The sequence below is a fragment of the Sarcophilus harrisii genome, chromosome 4, assembly GCF_902635505.1.
Source record: "Sarcophilus harrisii chromosome 4, mSarHar1.11, whole genome shotgun sequence".
NCBI lineage: Eukaryota > Metazoa > Chordata > Mammalia > Dasyuromorphia > Dasyuridae > Sarcophilus > Sarcophilus harrisii.
Genome location: NC_045429.1, coordinates 159,191,678 through 159,210,619, shown reverse-complemented (window position 1 = coordinate 159,210,619; position 18,942 = coordinate 159,191,678). Strand labels below are relative to the sequence as shown.

Here is an 18,942-nt window from a genome sequence, read left to right as displayed (position 1 = left end):
ATAGGCATGACCTGGAGGAAGATCCAATCAAGAAAAAGTAAAGCACCAGTGCAGTGCTGAGTTTTACAAATCTCATTTGAACCTAACAACAACCCTGGAAGATTATCCTCATTTTATAGTTGAGAAAAGGCAAAGTGTGGTTAAATGACAATGTAGTTTTTAAAATCTCTTTCTAGACTAAATTCACATGATCTTCTTCACAGGCTATCCTCCAAACTGGCCCAATTCTATACACAATATTTTATCTTAAACCATCCTAGAAGACCCAGCTAATCTGACTCCTTCAAGAGATCCTTCCAATTCCCTTAGTTGCCAATGTCATTTCCCAAAAAATTATTTTATATTTATTTTGTACTGACTAATCTGTGTTGTTTCCTCCCTAGTAGAACAAGCCTTTTAAGAGCAGAAACATTTGTCATTATATCAGTAATCAATAAATCCTTGTTGAATTGAATTAAATTCTAGTTAAGTTGAAAAAAATTGCAACATTCTGGGTATTGATTTCTTTTTTCAAAATATTATTTGGACCAGGCAATGGACTCTGTCATCCAAGAACTAGCTCAGAGATTTATCAAAAAACTGATTGCAGAGTGAATATTCCAGTTAAAACAACTTTCAAAGAGTATCTATTAAGTTATAGAGAGGTTGTGATCTGTTATCAATAAAGAAAAAACATTTCAGATATATTCAGATAGAATGTTGGAACAAGAGGAGACCTTGCAGATCAACATCTAATCCCACTATCGTACAGAAACTAAATAACCAAAAAGTTATATTATAATTATATAAGATCACAAAACTCGATGATGGCAGACAAGATGAAAACCCAGGTTTATTGATATACATCAATTAATACTTTCCTCACTTGTAATATCCCCCCTACACACAATTTTCGAAGAATATAAGGAAAAGTTGTTTTATTTTTCCTAAGAACAAGAAAAGGAAGAGACAAAATTTTAGAAAACAGAATAAATCACTACTGCATGAGTCAAAGAAAACTGTTTTAATAAAGGCTTATGTTTAAGGAACATTTTTTTTTGTTTTTAGTTAAAACAAAGGAAATAAATTATCATTTGTATAGCTTAAAGAAATTAAACAGTTTTCATTTCTCTCAGAATACCTAGACTACTTTATAAACCAGTCAAGTGGTGGCCTCAAACTTGGCATTTTATAAATACCATCTAGGGTACTTAAATTATAAAGAAATGTGCATACCTACTAATGAAAGGAAGTGATTGTTTTTCTTCTCCTTTATTCTTAAACCCCAAAACTCCTAGTAAAATATATTTCAGGACAAAATAAACATGCATCAATGGATATCCAGTACAAGTATGGAAGGCACATTTATTTTACAAACTCTTATTTACAAAAATTCAGCATAGAAAATGAACAGAGGGAAAAAATCATGATACATATAACATTTACATAACAAGTTTATGCAATGTTTAAGAAGCAAAAGATTCCCTAAAAATTTATGCTTGCAGGATTTCTGTAAAACCACACTTAAGGGCAAAAAACCAAACTGTGAACATAAGAACATGACATGAACAATTTTATAAGTCTCAAAGTGCAACCATTTAGTGAGTCAACCTACAGCTGTTTGAATAAAGAAATTAAAATCTTACAATCTTTAAAGACCACCAGGTTACTGACAATTTAAAGTCAGCTGAGATTGCTACACTTGAAGAAAAGGCACAAGGCTACCTACCTGAATTAATCAAATAAATTAGGAAGGATATCCATGATAGTGGTATAGCAGCTTTCTTAAACTGGAAGAGGAGTTCTAATTTCTTAGCATCTTGTTGAGTAAATGGTATATACTATACTGCAGTCTAAGGTTTCATTTATACACTTAAAATGGTTTCTCTCATGGCAACACTTGAGCACTTCTATTACAAGAAATATTAGGTCATCTAATATTTGTTCTCAAGATACAACTGCATATGCAATAAAACCTATATACATCTCATTCATAAGTTTGACTGCTGGAAAAATCTTCACAGTTACACATTAATATATTCCAGTGTATCCCATTTTATTTAGTTGCTTTAAAAAGTGGTCCTGCCACTATTTAATACATTATGAGGCAATTTTACTTCAAGTTTGGCTCACTCTTAACTAGAGAAGTAAAACTTTTAACACTGACATCTTTGCGATACTTTGTCGTCAACTTCTTGGGTACATTGTCCATTTGGCTGCAAGATACGACGTCCAAACTAAAATTAAGCATATTTTAAAACACAAAAATTAAATATACTATGAAAAAGGCAAAATGCAAACAAATTTTCAATTGACCAATTATCTCAATATCTCACTGTGCTAGGAGCTAAAGAACATGAAGAATAAGTAAAAAAAAAAAAAAAATGGTCTTTACTATCACAAGAACTCACAATCTAATTGATGAAAAAATTATTGACATGCTTGAAATAATTTCTGAATATATGACAGAATAACATCTAGTTTGTTTATAGTTCTTTGGATAAATAAATCATTACTTTAAAATTCAAAATTTATTTTACCCATTTTCATGGAAATCTTTGCCCTCTTAAACATAATTTAATCTTTTCTTAATTATCATATGGAGCTCAAGGTACAAATTAAGGAATGCAAGTTAGATTTGGATACAAGTTTTGGCTCCATCAGCAGGTGTATAAATTCAGTAGGTTCACTTAAAATACAGAGAGTAATATATTCAGAACTGATAGGATTGTTTTAAAGATCAAGTGAGAATTTCAAAGAATAAGATGATTGGTATAATTGAGGAGGAAAAAAAATCTAAGTATTTTAGTTTAAAAAGCCTTATTGTGTGTTTCAGGCTATAGTAGAAATAAATAAGACACAGTAATCAGCATCAACAAAACCATATAATCAATTATGTTTAATTATATTAACAGAATCTGGAAACAAGATCTACCTTCAAAAATCTGTCACATAGATAGTATATATCAGGAAAATCGTGTCTTGATGACACATTATCAAAGGGTTACCTTTGGAGTTTCTGGACTGGAAAATGAAGAATCCCAAGAACTATTTTCTTTTTCAAAGGAATCATCTTCCTGGAATGCAAATTTCTGCTTAAGGGCATGAGAAATTATAGACACTGGATCCCAATGTGAACTCTGTTTTCTCGCCTTATGAACAGGTCTCCCTCCAGGTGATCTATAGAAATTTCAATAAACTAAAATTTTAATCACTTTATTATGTGTAATAAATATATATAAGTAGAGAAATATAAGACAAAGCTAGATAAATTTTATATATAAAAACATTTTGAAAAGTTTAGGGAGATTTTTCCCATCCAATATCACCAAAAAAATTCTAGTAATTAAGACATTTAAGGAATTGACAAAAATATAACACTAAGATCATTCCCAATACATAAAGTGATAAAAGAAAAGAAATAATTTCAAAACATACCCCAAATCACTAAAAACAGGAATGCACATTAAAATGGTCAAATGGTCAAATAATGAGGGCGAGGAGGGGAGAAACAACCCAGAATCAATATTGGAGTTATATGAGACCACAGATTCACTAACACCTAGCTGGTGGAGCTATGAATTGATCTTGTCTTTCTGAAAAAAATCTGAAACTTTATGAAAATTGAAAAAAACTGGTCAGACTCATGTCCCAGTAATCCTACTGCTGGATATATACTACAATGAAATCAAAGAAAGATACAAAGGTTCCATATATACAAAAACATTCATAGAATTCATAGAAAATATGAAAAATATATATATATATATAAATATAAACTATACAGTAAGAAATAGTTATTATAAATAATTTAAACCTAGGGATGACAAGTGACATTATGAACCAATGCAGCAAATCAATAAACATGATTATATTTTAAACAATTTACATAAAGTAAATAAAAAGGTCGCTAAAAGAAAGCTGAACCCTGAGTAACCAGCATCAGCCTTATAGAACAGAAAATGCAACAGTCATCAATGGAAGGATGTTATTTAGCACTGAAAAGGCATAGGGACATATGAAGCTGTCTTCAGTCACTCAAAATTGTCACATAAAAGAGGGATTAGTTTGTTCTCCTTGACCCCAGAAAAGACAGAACTTAAAGCAACAGACGTTTGTTGAGTTTTTACCCAAAGGTTTATTAAATACTAGATTATTATGGTCAGATATTCCTGTGTACTGTATACTTACTCTACAGATCCACCACTCTATTCTTTAAGGCAGTACCAGATTATTGTATTGATTTTGCTCTGTAATAAACTTTGAACTAGAACTGTCAAGTCATAGTTTAAAACAATTTCCTTCATAACCTAGCATTCAGCCTTCGAAAGTTTTCAGTGAGGGAGAAACTTAATCCCTCTGATCGAAGCCTCTTTCAGTTGTGTATAGCACTTTTCAAGCATAGATCAACATCTCACACTATATACCAAGATACTATTCAAATGGATAAATGATTTAGACATAAAGCCTAATATCATTAGCATATTAGGGGAACATGGAAATATGTACCTGTTAGATCTAAAGATAAGGAAAGAGTTTATGACTAACCAAGAGATATAGACAATTACAGGAAATAAATCATTTATATTACATGAAGTTAAAAAGCTTTTGCACAAACCAAATCAATGCAGTCAAAATTAGAATGAAAACAAGAAACTGGGGAAGGAAAACTTTCCAGCATGTTTTCTTGATTGACTACTTTCTTAAATACTTAGAGAACTGAGACAAATTTATAAAAATAAGAGCTGTCCCCCAATTGATAAATATCAAAGAATATAAACGAGGAGTTTAAATGGAATAAAATCTATTAATAGTCATGTGACTAAAAAATGCTCTAAAAATCACAACTGAATAATTTTATATTAAAAACAACTCTAAGATAGCCATTTTGACAAGTGTGAGAGAGCAACACAATAAATAAAGGAAAATTACAAAGGTTGGAGGAGATATGGAAGAACTGGGACACTAATGTAATGTTGGCGGACTAGTTGGTATCTGGATGGACTATACCACTACTAGGTATCAAAGAAAACAAAAAAAGTACTGGCTGTACAAAAATATTTATAGCAGCTCTTTTATTGTTGGCAAAGAATTAAGAATTGAGAATATCCATCAATTAGGGAATGGCTAAATAAGTTGGAGTTTATGATTAAAATGGAAATCTATTGTGCTATATAAAGAAATAAAGAACAGGATGGTTTCAGAAAAAATTGAGAAACTTACATGAAAACTCACAAAAAGTAAAATGAGTATAACCAGAACACTGTATAGATAGTAGCAGTAATATTGCTAGGATGATCAACTGTAGAAAGCTATTCTGAATCAACAACTATCCAAAACAATTCCAAATGACCCATGATAAAAAATGCAATCAACCTCTTGAAAGAGAACTAATGAACTCTGAGTGCATATTGAAGCTTACTTTTTAAAATTTCTTTACTTTTATAATTTTATTGTTTGTGGTTTCTTTTATATCACTAATATGGAAATATGTTTTGCATGATTTCAAAAAGATGTAGAAGAGGTACAAGAGAAAACTGATATTAAACTTCAACTTTATTCTATTTGCAGCAGGAATTTATCATGGTTTTTCATTCTCTACCTTTTTTTGGCTCCCTAAGAAAAATGTACTTTGATATTTTAATCTCCAAATTGTTTGTAATTAAGTAAATCTTTTTCTATCTCACTTCTTGGATCTTATCTCCCCAATCTTCAGGAGTCAAAATATATTTATTATAGCAACTTAGTCAACATGAGACTGACCCTTGAGTGGAAACTTGATTTTATTTACAATGATAAAAGAGAAAAGAATACATAATCCAGAGGCAGCATTTGTTATGGGCCTGAACTCTGTATTTGAAACAAGTATAACTCAGTGGAATTGATGAGACAATGGTTATCTAGTTTAGCATGGTGATTAATCAGCTGAAACGAAGGCTGCTCCCAAGACTTCCAGAAAACCACAAGAACATTACAACCATTCAATGTGCTTCTGGTGCTGGAAAGAGGACAGAAAACATGAGACTGTAATGGAATATTACTAAACTTTAAGAAGAAAAAAGCATGCCAGAGAAGAAATCAGGAATTTGGAGATTAGGCTCCACTACTAACAAACTATATAACCATAGACAAATTCCTTAACTTCAAGGCACAAATTGCCTTGTTTTTTTTTTTTTCCTAATATAGTTAAGACTAGATTATCTCTGAAGTCTCTTTAAACTCAAAACTGTGATGACACTCCAGTTCTATCTTCCTGTTTGTTCCATGAACTTTGGTTTTAATACCTAAGCCATGCTGCAAATCTGTTGTTTTTCAATCCATATACCATAACCTAAAGAAGCCTCATGCCTAGTTGTCTTAGCTAAGTATATGATGGTAATAGATGATGGAATGATCATTCATAGGAAGAGTTTACTCCTAAGTCAGTCAGTAAAGTTAAAAACTAAGCAATGAGAAATACACTTTCTTAAAATTATACAATTTACTGTAAAACAGTAAATTAAGCATCAATGGCAACCTAAAAGACATCTCTATACCAAATTTGCTATACGTTTTTAAACTTGTTAAATGATAATTCCTCTATGTGAATACAAAAATTATACAGAGATTTTTTTACAGCCTTATATACTTATTCTTTTTATATGAAAATAAATCTAGTCACTTTCTATTAATAGGGCACACACTTTCCCCAGGAATGACAATGGTTCTTCCCATTTTAATTAGAAGCTTTTAATATCCAATAATATCTAAACAGAAGATTGATTAGGAATAGGACATAACTAATGAAATAAATTTTCTCAGCATCATTTCTCTATAATAACAAAATCCAAAAGGCAATAATGTAGTGTGCTTTCTAGAGCCCCCAAATTGGAGTGCCAAAATGTACTATGCTTTCTAGAGCCCCCATACTGGGGTGCTGGACTAGCTCTCTGGAGGATCTCAGAACCAGCCCGAGTCCTTGGTCTTAGTGGAGGAGGGAAGAATCAGGACACCCACAAGGCTGGTCAAAGTTAGGGTGCATTTATTTCAGGTCCTTTCAGCCCCTAAATACTACCATTACATTACCATAGCACACTGAGCAAGTGCTAACTATAAGCACCCTGCTGTTGATATGCAAATGCCTCTTTACCTTAAGTATCCAGGGAAGGCCAAGAGCCTTTAGGGGAGATGAGGAGCTGAACTAGACGTCGTTAGCAGGTTCCCTCTGGGCTGAGGGGTTTTATACCTATACCCCCAGCCCTCTACACAATAGGAAAAAAATTCCATTCAAAATAACTACAAAAATGGTCAAGTACAAAGTGCTTCACAAAAAAATAAATAACTAAAATGATGATGGGAATAATCTGTGCTCATGACTGACTAGGCTATGTTACTCTACAATTTTATTGTCATAATAAACTATCAAAGGAATACTTTATAGAACTTAATAAAATAATTAAACTCATATGGAGAAACAAAACAATTTAGCATATAAAGCAAATAATGAACAAGGAATGGAAAGGGAGGGTATTAGGAGAGAACTTCAAAACTTAATCTACATTATAAAAGCAGCAGTCATCAAAACAATTTGGTAATGTTGGAAGCATAGAGAAATAGACCAATGAAACAGACTAGACAAGGAAGAATCAAACAACAGAATTTAATATTAATAACCAAATAGTCACTTAACTAGAAAACACAAATTACCTAGGAAAGCACTATTAACAATCCAATGAAAAAATGTTCCAAATCTATACAAATAAGAGAAATGCACATCAAAACAACCTTGTGATTTAACCTCACACCCAGCAAAGTGGAAAAGATAGCAAAAGATAGGAATAGTCAATACTGAAGAGGTTGTGGGAAGAATATTGATGCATTGTTGATAAAACTATGAATCAGTATACCAGTTTGGAATTATACCAAAAAAGGGCTAAAAATGTCCACACCCTTTATTAATGAAAATGTGCTATTAGGCTTAGGAGGTCATTAATAATATTTACAGCAGAACTGTTTGTAATAGCAAAGAACTAGAAACAAAATAATGTCCATCAATTGGAACATGACTAAATCGTGGTATATGAATATAATGCCACAAGAAATATGCCGCAATGAATACAGAAAAGTATGGAAGAATTTACAAGCCATTCATTATGGACAAAATGGTTATCAGTTACAGCATGAGTAGAGTTAGGATACAAAATGAGATATAGTTTTATATGTCTATATATATTTGTTACAAGAAATTTGTTTTTTTCTTTTTTTCCCAGTAGGAAGGGGATGGGAGAGAAAGTTTTCTGTTTTTAAAAAATAATAAAGCAAGGGAAGGATACAGAAGTATAATGTTGTATGTATTTTCAGATATAACTCCAATATGTTTTATTCAACTGTTTTAATTCAAAAGAACTCTCACTGAAGAAAGAGTAATCTGTAAATGTTATAACAGAAAACAAAACTTATCAGTAATTTCTTTTTTAAAAAGAGAGCAATTCAAAAGAACCTGAAATGATTGACGTGAGGTGACACAAAGAGGAATTTAGACACAATAACAATATTGTTCAATGAAGAGCTGAGAATGACTTGAGTAATACTCAAAAATATAATGATCCAGGAAAATCCCAAAGAACTGATAAAACATACTAACTGCCTCCAGAGAAAGAACTGATAATTTGAACTTGAAACTTAAAAAAAAAAAAGTTTTTAAAAATTGTTTTAATAAGTAATTAAAGGAAAAAATAAGAGAAAGATTTATAGGATATAAAACAGAATGAAGTAACCAGAGCCAAGAAATAACACATACACTTTACAACAATGTAAATGGAAGAACAATCAAAAGCAAAAGCTTCAAAATCATACAAGAATAAGCACAATCCCAAAAAGGAAATATGAGAAGACACTCCTGTGCCACCTTTGTGTAGAGATGGGAGGTCACAATTGTGGTACATCACATATTTTCAGGCATTTTCAATATACTGTGCAGTTTTGTTTACTTTTTTTCTCTTCTCCCTCTTTTAACAAAAAAATATTTTTATATGATATGGTTCCTGACATAGGGAGAAGGAATACTGAGAGAAATTCTAGTGATGTAAAAAAACAAAACATATCAATAAAAAGGTTTTTTTAAAAAGATAAAATTGGTTTTCTATATAAAGTTAACCATACACAAAGACAGTAGCTTAATTTACAGCATCAAGTAACCTGAATAGCTTACATAATTGTATTTTGTATAATGCAATCTTAAATGATGTATTTCTTCAATATTTAAAATTTCATTTAAATGAAAATCATCATTGGGAAATGATTATTTATATATCAAATTAAACCAACCTACCGTTCAATAGCACGCAGCTTGACTTTATCCATATCCTTCAGAACATCCATCATGCTGGGAACATCTTTATTTCTCTGGTTTCCTGCACATTTGCTAGCATTGGTCTTATTTGCAATATGACGTTCTTTTTTAAGTCCATCTCTTGAATTGCTTGAATCGCTGATATTAGATACTAATGGAGGAGGTGGAAGAGGAGGAGGAGTGGGAGGATGAACCACTGAAGTTGAAAAACATTCTGGGGATGGTGAAGAAGTCATTGATGACAATGGTGCCAAATGACCAGGCATGTCATATGATTTCAAGGAATCTAAAAACAAAAATTATTTAAAAAGCATCTCAGAAAGAAGGTTTAGCAGTACTAGATCTTAAACTATGTTATAGGCAATACTTATCAAAACTATATGGTATTGGCTACGAAATAGAAAGGTGGATCAATAGAACAAGAGTAGACATACAATACACAGTGGTACAGGCTAATCGTACAATATTTCAGAGTCCGATTCTTTTTGTACAGCAAAATAACGGTTTGGTCATGTATACTTATTGTGTATCTAATTTATATTTTAATATATTTAACATCTATTGGTCATCCTGCCATCTGGGGTAGTGGGCGGGGGAAAGGAAGGGAAAAATTGGAACAAGAGGTTTGGCAATTGTCAATGCTGTAAAGTTATCCATACATATAACCTGTAAATAAAAGGCTATTAAAAAAAAAAAATACACAGTGTAAATGATTTGAATAAGCATGTGTTTGACAAATGTAGAGATTTAAGCTTTAAGGATAAGAATACACTATTTGGTAAAAAAAAAAAAAAAAAAAAAAAAAATTCTTGGGAAAACTAGAAAGCAGTTTGGCAAAAACTGGGAATAGACCAATATCTTACACCATTTACTAGCAAACAGTCAAAATGGATACATGACCTTAGATAAAAAGGGAGATAATCATAAGAAAACTAGAACACCATGAACCCATTATCAGATTTATGGATAGAAGAAGAATTTATGAATAACTAATGAATAACAGCATTGTGAGATGTAAAATGGAGAAGTTTGGTTACATTATATTAGGTTTTTGTACAAAATTAGATGGAAAATAGAAAACTGGGAGTAACTTTTATAAAGTTTTTCAGATAAAGGTCTAATACCTCAAATATATTAGAGATGTCTTGTTAAATTTATAAGAATGTAAGTCATCTCCCAATTGATAGTCAAAATATATATAGCTGTTTTTCAATTAAAAAACCAAATCTATATATGGTCATATGGAAAAAAGTACTCTAACAATTAGAGAAATGCAAATTAAAACAATTTTGAGATATCTCACACCTAGCAGGTTAGCTAGAAGTAGGGGAAGGGGAAAATCGCAAATGTTGGAGGAAATATGGAAAAATTGGTACACTGCTATACTGTTGATGGAACTGTGTGAATTGATCCAAACATTTTGGAGAACAATCTGAAATTATGCTCAAAGAGTAATAAAATTGTGAATATGCCAGAAATAACACTATTACGTCTTGATTGGGGGAAAGGAAAAGAACCTTCTGTTCTAAAGTATTTGCAGCACTGTTTGTTAACAAACTATAGTGTTTGTTGTGTTAACAAACTGAAATTGAGGAGATGCCCACCAATTTGGGAATGGCTAAACAAGTTGTGAATATGTGATTGTGATGTAATACTACTGTGCTGTAAGAAATAAGGAGCTGATTGGTTTTAGAAAAACATGGAAAAGTCATGCATGAAATATTGAAAAGTGAAATGAACATCAGTAAGCTAATGCTGTACGCAGTAACAGAAATATAGTTCAAAGAAAATTGTAAACAACCAAGTTATTCTGAGAACTACAAAATACTCAAATCAACTACAAAGAAACTTTGAAAGAAGATGCTATGTCCAGAGAAATAAAGTAGAATTAGACATAGTAAGGTTTTACATAGATTTACAAATCTATGTGCAAGATCCCTTCTCTAGTACAAGGTGAAGAGGGAAGAAGAGAGGAACTAAAAATGTAACAAAAATGAATAAAATTAAAAAAAAAAATAAAAGCCTTTTACAAAATCACATGTAAATATGAGCTATTATGATTTCTGTGCAAATTGAGAACTATTCCTGAAATGCCATTAAAATAGTCATATGCCTCCTGGGACAGAAGGAACTTCTCTTGCAAAGAAGTTCCAATAAAATCAGGAATTATATGAGCAAAATTACAAAAAAATTTCCATACAAATAAAGTCAGACTTAAATAACTGGAAAAATATTAAGTGCTCTTGGATAGGCCAAGCAAATATAATAAAGATGACAATACTCCCTAATCTATTTATTTAGTGCTATACCAATCAGACTTCCAAGAAAATATTTTAATGTTCTAGAAAAAATAACAACAAAATTCATATGGAAGAACAAAAGGTCAAGAATCTCAAGAGAATTAATGAAAAAAAAAAAAATCAAATGAAGGTAGCCTAGCTGTACCTGATCTAAAACTATATTATAAAGCAGCAGTCACCAAAACCATTTCAGATTGGCTAAGAAATAGATTAGTTGATCAGTGGAATAGGTTAGGTTCACAAGACAGAATAGTCAACTATAGCAATCTAGTGTTTGACAAACCCAAAGATCTTAACTTTTGGGATAAGAATTCATTATTTGACAAAAACTGCTGGGATAACTGGAAATGAATATGGCAGAAATTAAGAACGAGATTGAAACTATTACCACTCATATGAGAGTGTTCCAAATCACTATTGATCAGAGAAATGCAAATTAAGACAACTCTGAGATACCACTACACACACCTGTCAGATTGGCTAAGATGACAGGAAAACATAATGATGAATGTTGGAGGGGATGCGGGAAAAGTGAGACACTGATGCATTGTTGGTAGAGTTGTGAATGAACCCAACCATTCTGGAGAGCAATCTGGAATTATGCCCAAAAAGTTATCAATCTCTACATACCCTTTGATCCAGCAGTGCTACTACTGGGCTTATACCCCAAAGAGATACTTACGAAGGGAAAGGGACCTGTATGTGCCAGAATGTTTGTGGCTCCTCTGTTCGTAGTGGCTAGAAACTAGAAAATGAATGGATGCCCATCAATTGGAGAATGGTTGGGTAAATTGTGGTATATGAATGTTATGGAATATTATTGTTCTATAAGAAATGACTAGCAGGATGAATACAGAGAGGCTTGGAGAGACTTACATGAACTGATGCTAAGTGAAATGAGCAGAACCAGGAGATCTTTATATACTTCAACAACGATACTGTATGAGGATGTATTCTGATGGAAGTAGATTTCTTTGACAAAGAGACCTAATTCAGTTTCAATTGATGAATGATAGACAGAAGCAGCTACACCCAAAGAAAGAACACTGGGAAATGAATGTAAACTGTTTGCATTTTTGTTTTTCTTCCTGGGTTATTTCTACCTTCTGAATCCAATTCTCCCTGTGCAACAAGAGAACTGTTCGGTTCTGCATACATATATTGTATCTAGGATATACTGCGATATATTTAACATATATAGGACTGCTTGCCATCTACGGGAGGGTGGAGAGAGAGAGGGGAAAAATCCGAACAGAAGTGAGTGCAAGGGATAATGTTGTAAAAAAAATTACCCTGGCATGCATTCTGTCAATAAAAAGTTATAATAATAAAAAATAAAATAAATTAAAAAAATAAACTTACCCAACTCAAGGTAAGAGAAATCACCTCCACTATCCTGAAATTTTAGTAATGAGGGCAACATCCAAAATTCCTACATTCAACTTCAATTTATTCAACAAATGGTTCCTGATAAGTACAAGTATGTACAAATGACATGGGAAAGTTAGTCAAATTTCCTAGGAGAAGACATGTCAAAAAGAATTAGGAAATCCCTCCTCTGAGAAACACTATCTACCTCAACATAAAGTTTCTGTATCTTTTATATAAAGGCTTCCAGCCTTATTTTAAATATAGATCAGCAAATAATTTCCCTATAGTGAAGGAGAGGAAATATAATTATCCTCCTTTTAAAGATGAGAATTCTGAAGTAAGAGAAGTAAAAGCATCTTGCCCACAGTCATACAGTGAACCTGAAACTTCAATTCAGTTCTTCTGACACCAAATCCAGAGGTCTTTATGTCGTCTCTTTTGAAGGATACAAAAATAAATCTTTCATAGTCTTTATTTAATCCACAAACCATAAGCATCAAAACTTTTGAAAGAGCTAATTAAATGCTATGGCATGGGGGTAACCATGGAAATACTTAGACCATGGTGTGGCAATGGCTTATGTGAATGGGCAATCTGAGAGAAGGTCAAGTTTACTGGGGATGGTGTGCACAGAAGGGTCTTCAATTGATTGATTGAATTAACAAGTTAGAAACACCACCTGATAAGTTGTGAAATAACTGCAACAATCTACATATCAATAAAAATCACAGATTCACAAAGTACTAATGGTAACCATGCAATTTCTGGCTTCTGTGGGGGAAAGAAGAAATAAGAGAAGAAAGAAGGAAATGAGTCATGTAAGAGTCAAGAAAAAGAAAACCACATTGGTGATTTGGAGAGCTCAGGACTAGTAAAGTCTAATTTGTAAGGTTGTGCATGAAAAAAGGCCCACATGAACAAAAATGTAGCAGCTCTTTTCTTAGCCAAAAATTAGAAACTAAGTGGGTATCTCTCTATTGGAAAATGATTTAAGTAAATTATGTATGAATGCAATGAACTATTATGTCAGAAGATGTGACAAAATAGTTTCAGAGCAAACTAAAAAGATCTGTAGAAAGTGATGGAGTAAACAAAATATACAATGATAGAATTATCAAGAAAAACAACTCTGTAGAGCTTCAGAACTCTGATAAGAATAATGATAAAATAGGAGACCAAAAGATAAAGTAAAATGAAACCTTCCACTCAAATTAAAATGCAGAAAAAGGCACACATTTTTGGACATAATCAATGAGAAAATCTATTTAACTAGTCTACATATGTACTGCAGAGCTTTTTTTGTTTTTTACTTGAAGAGTATAGAGGTAGGCATAGAAAGGGCAGATTAATTTTTTAAATATACAGAAAAGGAGTTTTAATTAGCAAACAGATAAGATGATTTTGAAAATAACATGTTAATTTATTATATACTTTCTTTAAGAAGCAATAAGCAACAGACTTGCTGTTTTACATACAATCCTTTTTCTACCCTACTTTGCACAAGAAAATATTTCTGGAGTGTTTAATGAACATGGAATAAAAATGTTTTTGAATCCTTATACCTCCAAAACAAGAATTGGGTAGAAGAAATGAAAGACAGAGAGATAAAGAGAAGGTAGCTGGACAAGACACAAAGGAAAAAAGAGAATATGTATTGTTTAATCGATTATGTCTAACTCTTTGTGACCTCCATTTGGGGTTTTCCTGGTAAAGATGGTGCATTGGTTTGTCATTTCCCTCTCCAGCTCATTTGACAGATGAGAAAACTGAAGAAAACAGGGTTAAATGAATTACACAGGATCACACAGCTAATAAGTAATCTAAGACTAGATCTGAGCTTAAGTATTTCTGACTGACGCCAGACCAAGTGTTCTACACTAAATGTGAAAACCTAAATTTAAGAAAAATAGTCCAGAGTGGACTGGTAGGTAGGTGGGAACAATTAGTGAACCTTGAGAACCTGGAACAAAAGCTGAAGAAAAAGCAGATTAATGAGGTAAAGTAATAAAAAAAAAAAAAGGAAAGGAATGTGAATGTAATTAAATTTCATTATTCTTCATTTCAACTGTGTCCATCACTTCAAGACCCCATTTGGAGTTTTCTTGATAATTACCCTCTTTTCAGTTCATTTTACAGATGAGAAAACTGAGGTAAACAGGATTAGTAACTTGTCCAGCATCACATAAATAGTGTCTGTGAACAGATTTAAAGTCGTAAACATGAGTCTTCCTAACTTCAGACCTAATAACTGGCTCTGAAAGTTACAAATTGGTTCTTAAGGTTGATCCATAAACATCCCCAAGTAGTTTGAAAGAAACCAGGCAAAAAATCCAACCATTTCTAAGAATAAGTGACATTATACAATGACTTACATCCAAGAAAAAAAGTAGGTTGAGGAAGAAGGTGATGGAACTGATACTTGAAACTCAATCTCATCTGAACTTGGTAAGGAAACAGAACACATACATATATACACACACTCATCTCATAAAAAAAGGAAATGGAAGATGGGGTGCATCGGTGGAAGAGTAGTTAGTCCTAAATAAAGTAAACTCATAATAAGGATATGCCAAAAACATATAGCTCTTTTTAAGGTAGCAAAGAATAAGACGATGGAGGGGGACCCAAAAAGTGGGGAATAACATGCTATGATATGTAAATGTAATGGAATATTATTGACCAATAAGAAATGAGGAAGGAGAAGATGTATATGAACTCAGAGTGAACAGAAGAGAAGAATTTATACAAAGATAGAAATAGGGTAAAGACAAATAATTTTAAAAGAATAGGGAACTCATATCACTACAGTAACCAACAAGGCTTTCTTTTCTTTCTTTTTTTGTTTTTGCTGAGATTAAGTGACTTGCCTGCCTAAGGTCATACAGCTAGGAAGTATTAAGTATCTGGAGCTGAATTTGAACTCAGGTCCTCCTGATTTCAAGACTGCTGATCTATCGCTGATCTACCCCTTAAGCCATCTAGCTGCCCCAACAACCATTTCTTTAGGTCTTAAAGCAGAAGGTGGACAACCATCAGTTACTAGTATGTTATAATGGGAATACCACCTTCATGATTTGGACTATAAAACTGATTCAAATGCTAGTTAAGAATTATCAAAACAAAAGTTGAAATAAACTTACCCAAAGACCTGTTTTCTGCTTCTTGCATTCCAACAATGGTAGCAATCTGGGAACGAAGGATGGTTAACTCATCTTCAAGGGCGGCTATTTTTTTAATTGCTGCTTCAGTAACAGGAAGATCATTTATTTGCTTTCTTTTTCTTAAAACAGGTGACAAAGGAACTAAAGATGGAGGCAGTGGATTGAAAAATTCGGTTTTGTCCTCATAATTTTTCCACATACAATTTCTATAAAGAGAAAAAATAACCAAAATATTTATAGGAAAAAGGACATAACTTTTTTCCTACAGACAGGCTACACTCACTTTCCAATGCCTAGTACTAATTAGAATTTTACAAAAGTTTTTTAAAACTTTTATATATTTCTATTACTAAACTTATAAATTAGCTCTAGCAAAGCAGTGAAAGTATATGAACAGTTATCAAAAGAAATTGCAAATTATTAATAGCTATATGTGAAAGAATGCTACAAATCACTAACAAGAAAAATAAAATTCAAAATAACCTTGGATTTATTTTATCTCACACTCAGCAAATTGGAAAGGAGTACAAAAAATGAAGAGAGTCAATGTTGGAATTGTTGTAGGAAAATAAGCACACTAGTATATTGTTAGTAAAGCAATGAACATCTACTTTAAGAAGCAATTTGGAGTAATCCAAATAAAATGACTAAAATATCAACAAGTATGCTCTCTCCACTGATGCTTATTACACATCCATTCCCTCTCATCCTATGAATTATACATCATTCTACAAATTCTCAAGAGAGGATCTACTCAATTGACAAAGGACTTTTTTGTGTATACCAGTACCACATTAAGACTATATATTTCTAAATGAAATTTTTTGGTAAAGGATAAGCAACAGACATAGCAAGATCTAAAACTACCATTCAATTATTTGAAAATAAGTTGTGACCTCTGAATTTGTAAACTCCTGCTCATCCCTTTTTAAAAAAACTTTACTCTTTTATTCTGAACTTTAACAATAAAAACACGTTGTTACAAGAATAAGTCAGGATTTTAACCTGAAGATCCTATTAAAAGAAATGTTAAGTAAATTTACTGTATTCTAATTCCTTGAAAATGAATATCCCATCATGGCAAATGTGGAAAAATTAAATAGAATATTAGACTAAATATAATATTCCATAACTTACAATTAAACCCAAGTTATAATTTTATAAATATGGAAATTCATGGGCCATAATACATATTATCTAGTAATTTAATCTAGATTTCTACATTAGTAAGAAAAGATTTGCATCCTACAAAAATGCACTCAAACCTTCCATCTCTCCTACCACACAGATAGCAAATCAAGTTGTATTATTATTTATTACTGTCCACAAGGCTAAAAATTCAAGCTTTGAAATAGGTTGTGTTTAACATTTAAAGAGTATTTTAATAAAAATGGACATAATTCTGATCAATATTTATTTTTCCTATATATATTATTCACCACTGAGCCTAATTTTTTATGGTTAACTACCAAAAAAGATACTAAATTTGATAGATATTTACCTATCATGTTGATAGCATATCAAAACCAGAAAAGCATATATAATAAACAAAATGTCAGTTTTTAAAAGACATTTGATTTAAACATGTATAAATATTGTGGAAATATGTATAGAAGAATTGTACATGTTCAGTATATATTAGATTACCTGCCATCAAGGAGAGGGGAAACGAAGAAAAAAATTGGAACACAAGGTTTTGCAAGAGTGAATGTTGAAAATCATCCATATATATGTTTTAAAAATAAAATGGAAAAAAAAATTATCAAGTACCTAGAATTTACAAAGATTTAAATCATTATCTACTCAAAAACTTTGAAAGTTCACCACAGACCAATGAGCTTACCTAAATTTGGCATATCTGGCTTCTTCATCATTTGCCACCCATAGAATATCAGCAAATGATGGAATTATGGGGCTCAGGGCAGATGCATGTTGATCATAGTCTAAGGAATGTAAGTATTGGAACAGCTAAAGGAAAAAAGAGGGAAACGATCAAGTCTATAGAGATAAATGTATTCTGAGGAAAAAAATATAATTCATAGGAATAAAAATATTTTTAAAAATTTTAAGTGTAAAAAAAATTAAAAGAAAGCATACTCCCATTAGTTAGCAAGAGAAGTGATTACATTATTCTTTTTTCTAAAACTAAGTAAGTAGTAATATTCTGTTCATTTTCTCTAGTAAACATTGCTTAGTTAACCTCAAAAGAATATGAGAAAATAACTAGCTAAGGACACCTACACAGTGCATACTGTTGTATTCTTGCAAAACACTTTACATTCATTTTTTTATTAGAATTTCTTTCTGAGAAGCTCTCTACATATCAATGTTTTTATAGTTAAGGAAATTAATGCTCAAAGAAGATGAAGTGATCTACCAAGGTTACAAAGTATCAAGAGGTAGGACGTGAACCCAGATTTTCCAGTTCAAAAGCTTCTCAATATCAATCAATAAGCATTTATTAATTTGGGGCACCTCAATGACACAGCAGATAGAATACTGGACCCCTGAATCAGAAAATCCTAAATTCAAATCCAGCTGCAAACACTCATTGTATGACCTTGAGCAAATCATTTAACTGCCTCAGTTTCCTTAGCTGTAAAATGAATTAGATAAGGAAATAGACTAACTTCAGTATCTTTGCCAAGAAAACCCCAAAATAGGTCACAAAAAGCCAAATGTGACTGAAAATTACTTGAGAAACAACTTGAAGAGGCAATTCCAATAGACTTGGGATGGAAAATGCCATCCACATCCAGAGAGAGAACTTTAAAGATTGAATGTGAGAGAACTTTAAAGA

At 31.9% G+C, this 18,942-nt stretch overlaps 1 protein-coding gene across 5 annotated transcripts in view; it reads right to left on the bottom strand.

Moving 5' to 3' along the window:
- Positions 1 to 988: 988 nt before the first annotated feature.
- MTFR2 (mitochondrial fission regulator 2) overlaps positions 989 to 18,942 on the bottom strand; it is a 44,077-nt gene continuing 26,123 nt past the window's right edge. For all 5 annotated transcript variants that reach the window (XM_031964219.1, XM_031964221.1, XM_003769487.4 and 2 more), the window contains 5 exons: positions 17,986 to 18,110; positions 16,122 to 16,348; positions 9,290 to 9,596; positions 2,988 to 3,159; positions 989 to 2,216 (listed from right to left, as the gene is read on the bottom strand). In XM_031964219.1, coding sequence (XP_031820079.1) covers positions 2,136 to 2,216; positions 2,988 to 3,159; positions 9,290 to 9,596; positions 16,122 to 16,348; positions 17,986 to 18,110 — 912 coding nt within the window. In that variant the 3' untranslated portion in view covers positions 989 to 2,135. The remainder of the gene's footprint in view (positions 2,217 to 2,987; positions 3,160 to 9,289; positions 9,597 to 16,121; positions 16,349 to 17,985; positions 18,111 to 18,942) is intronic.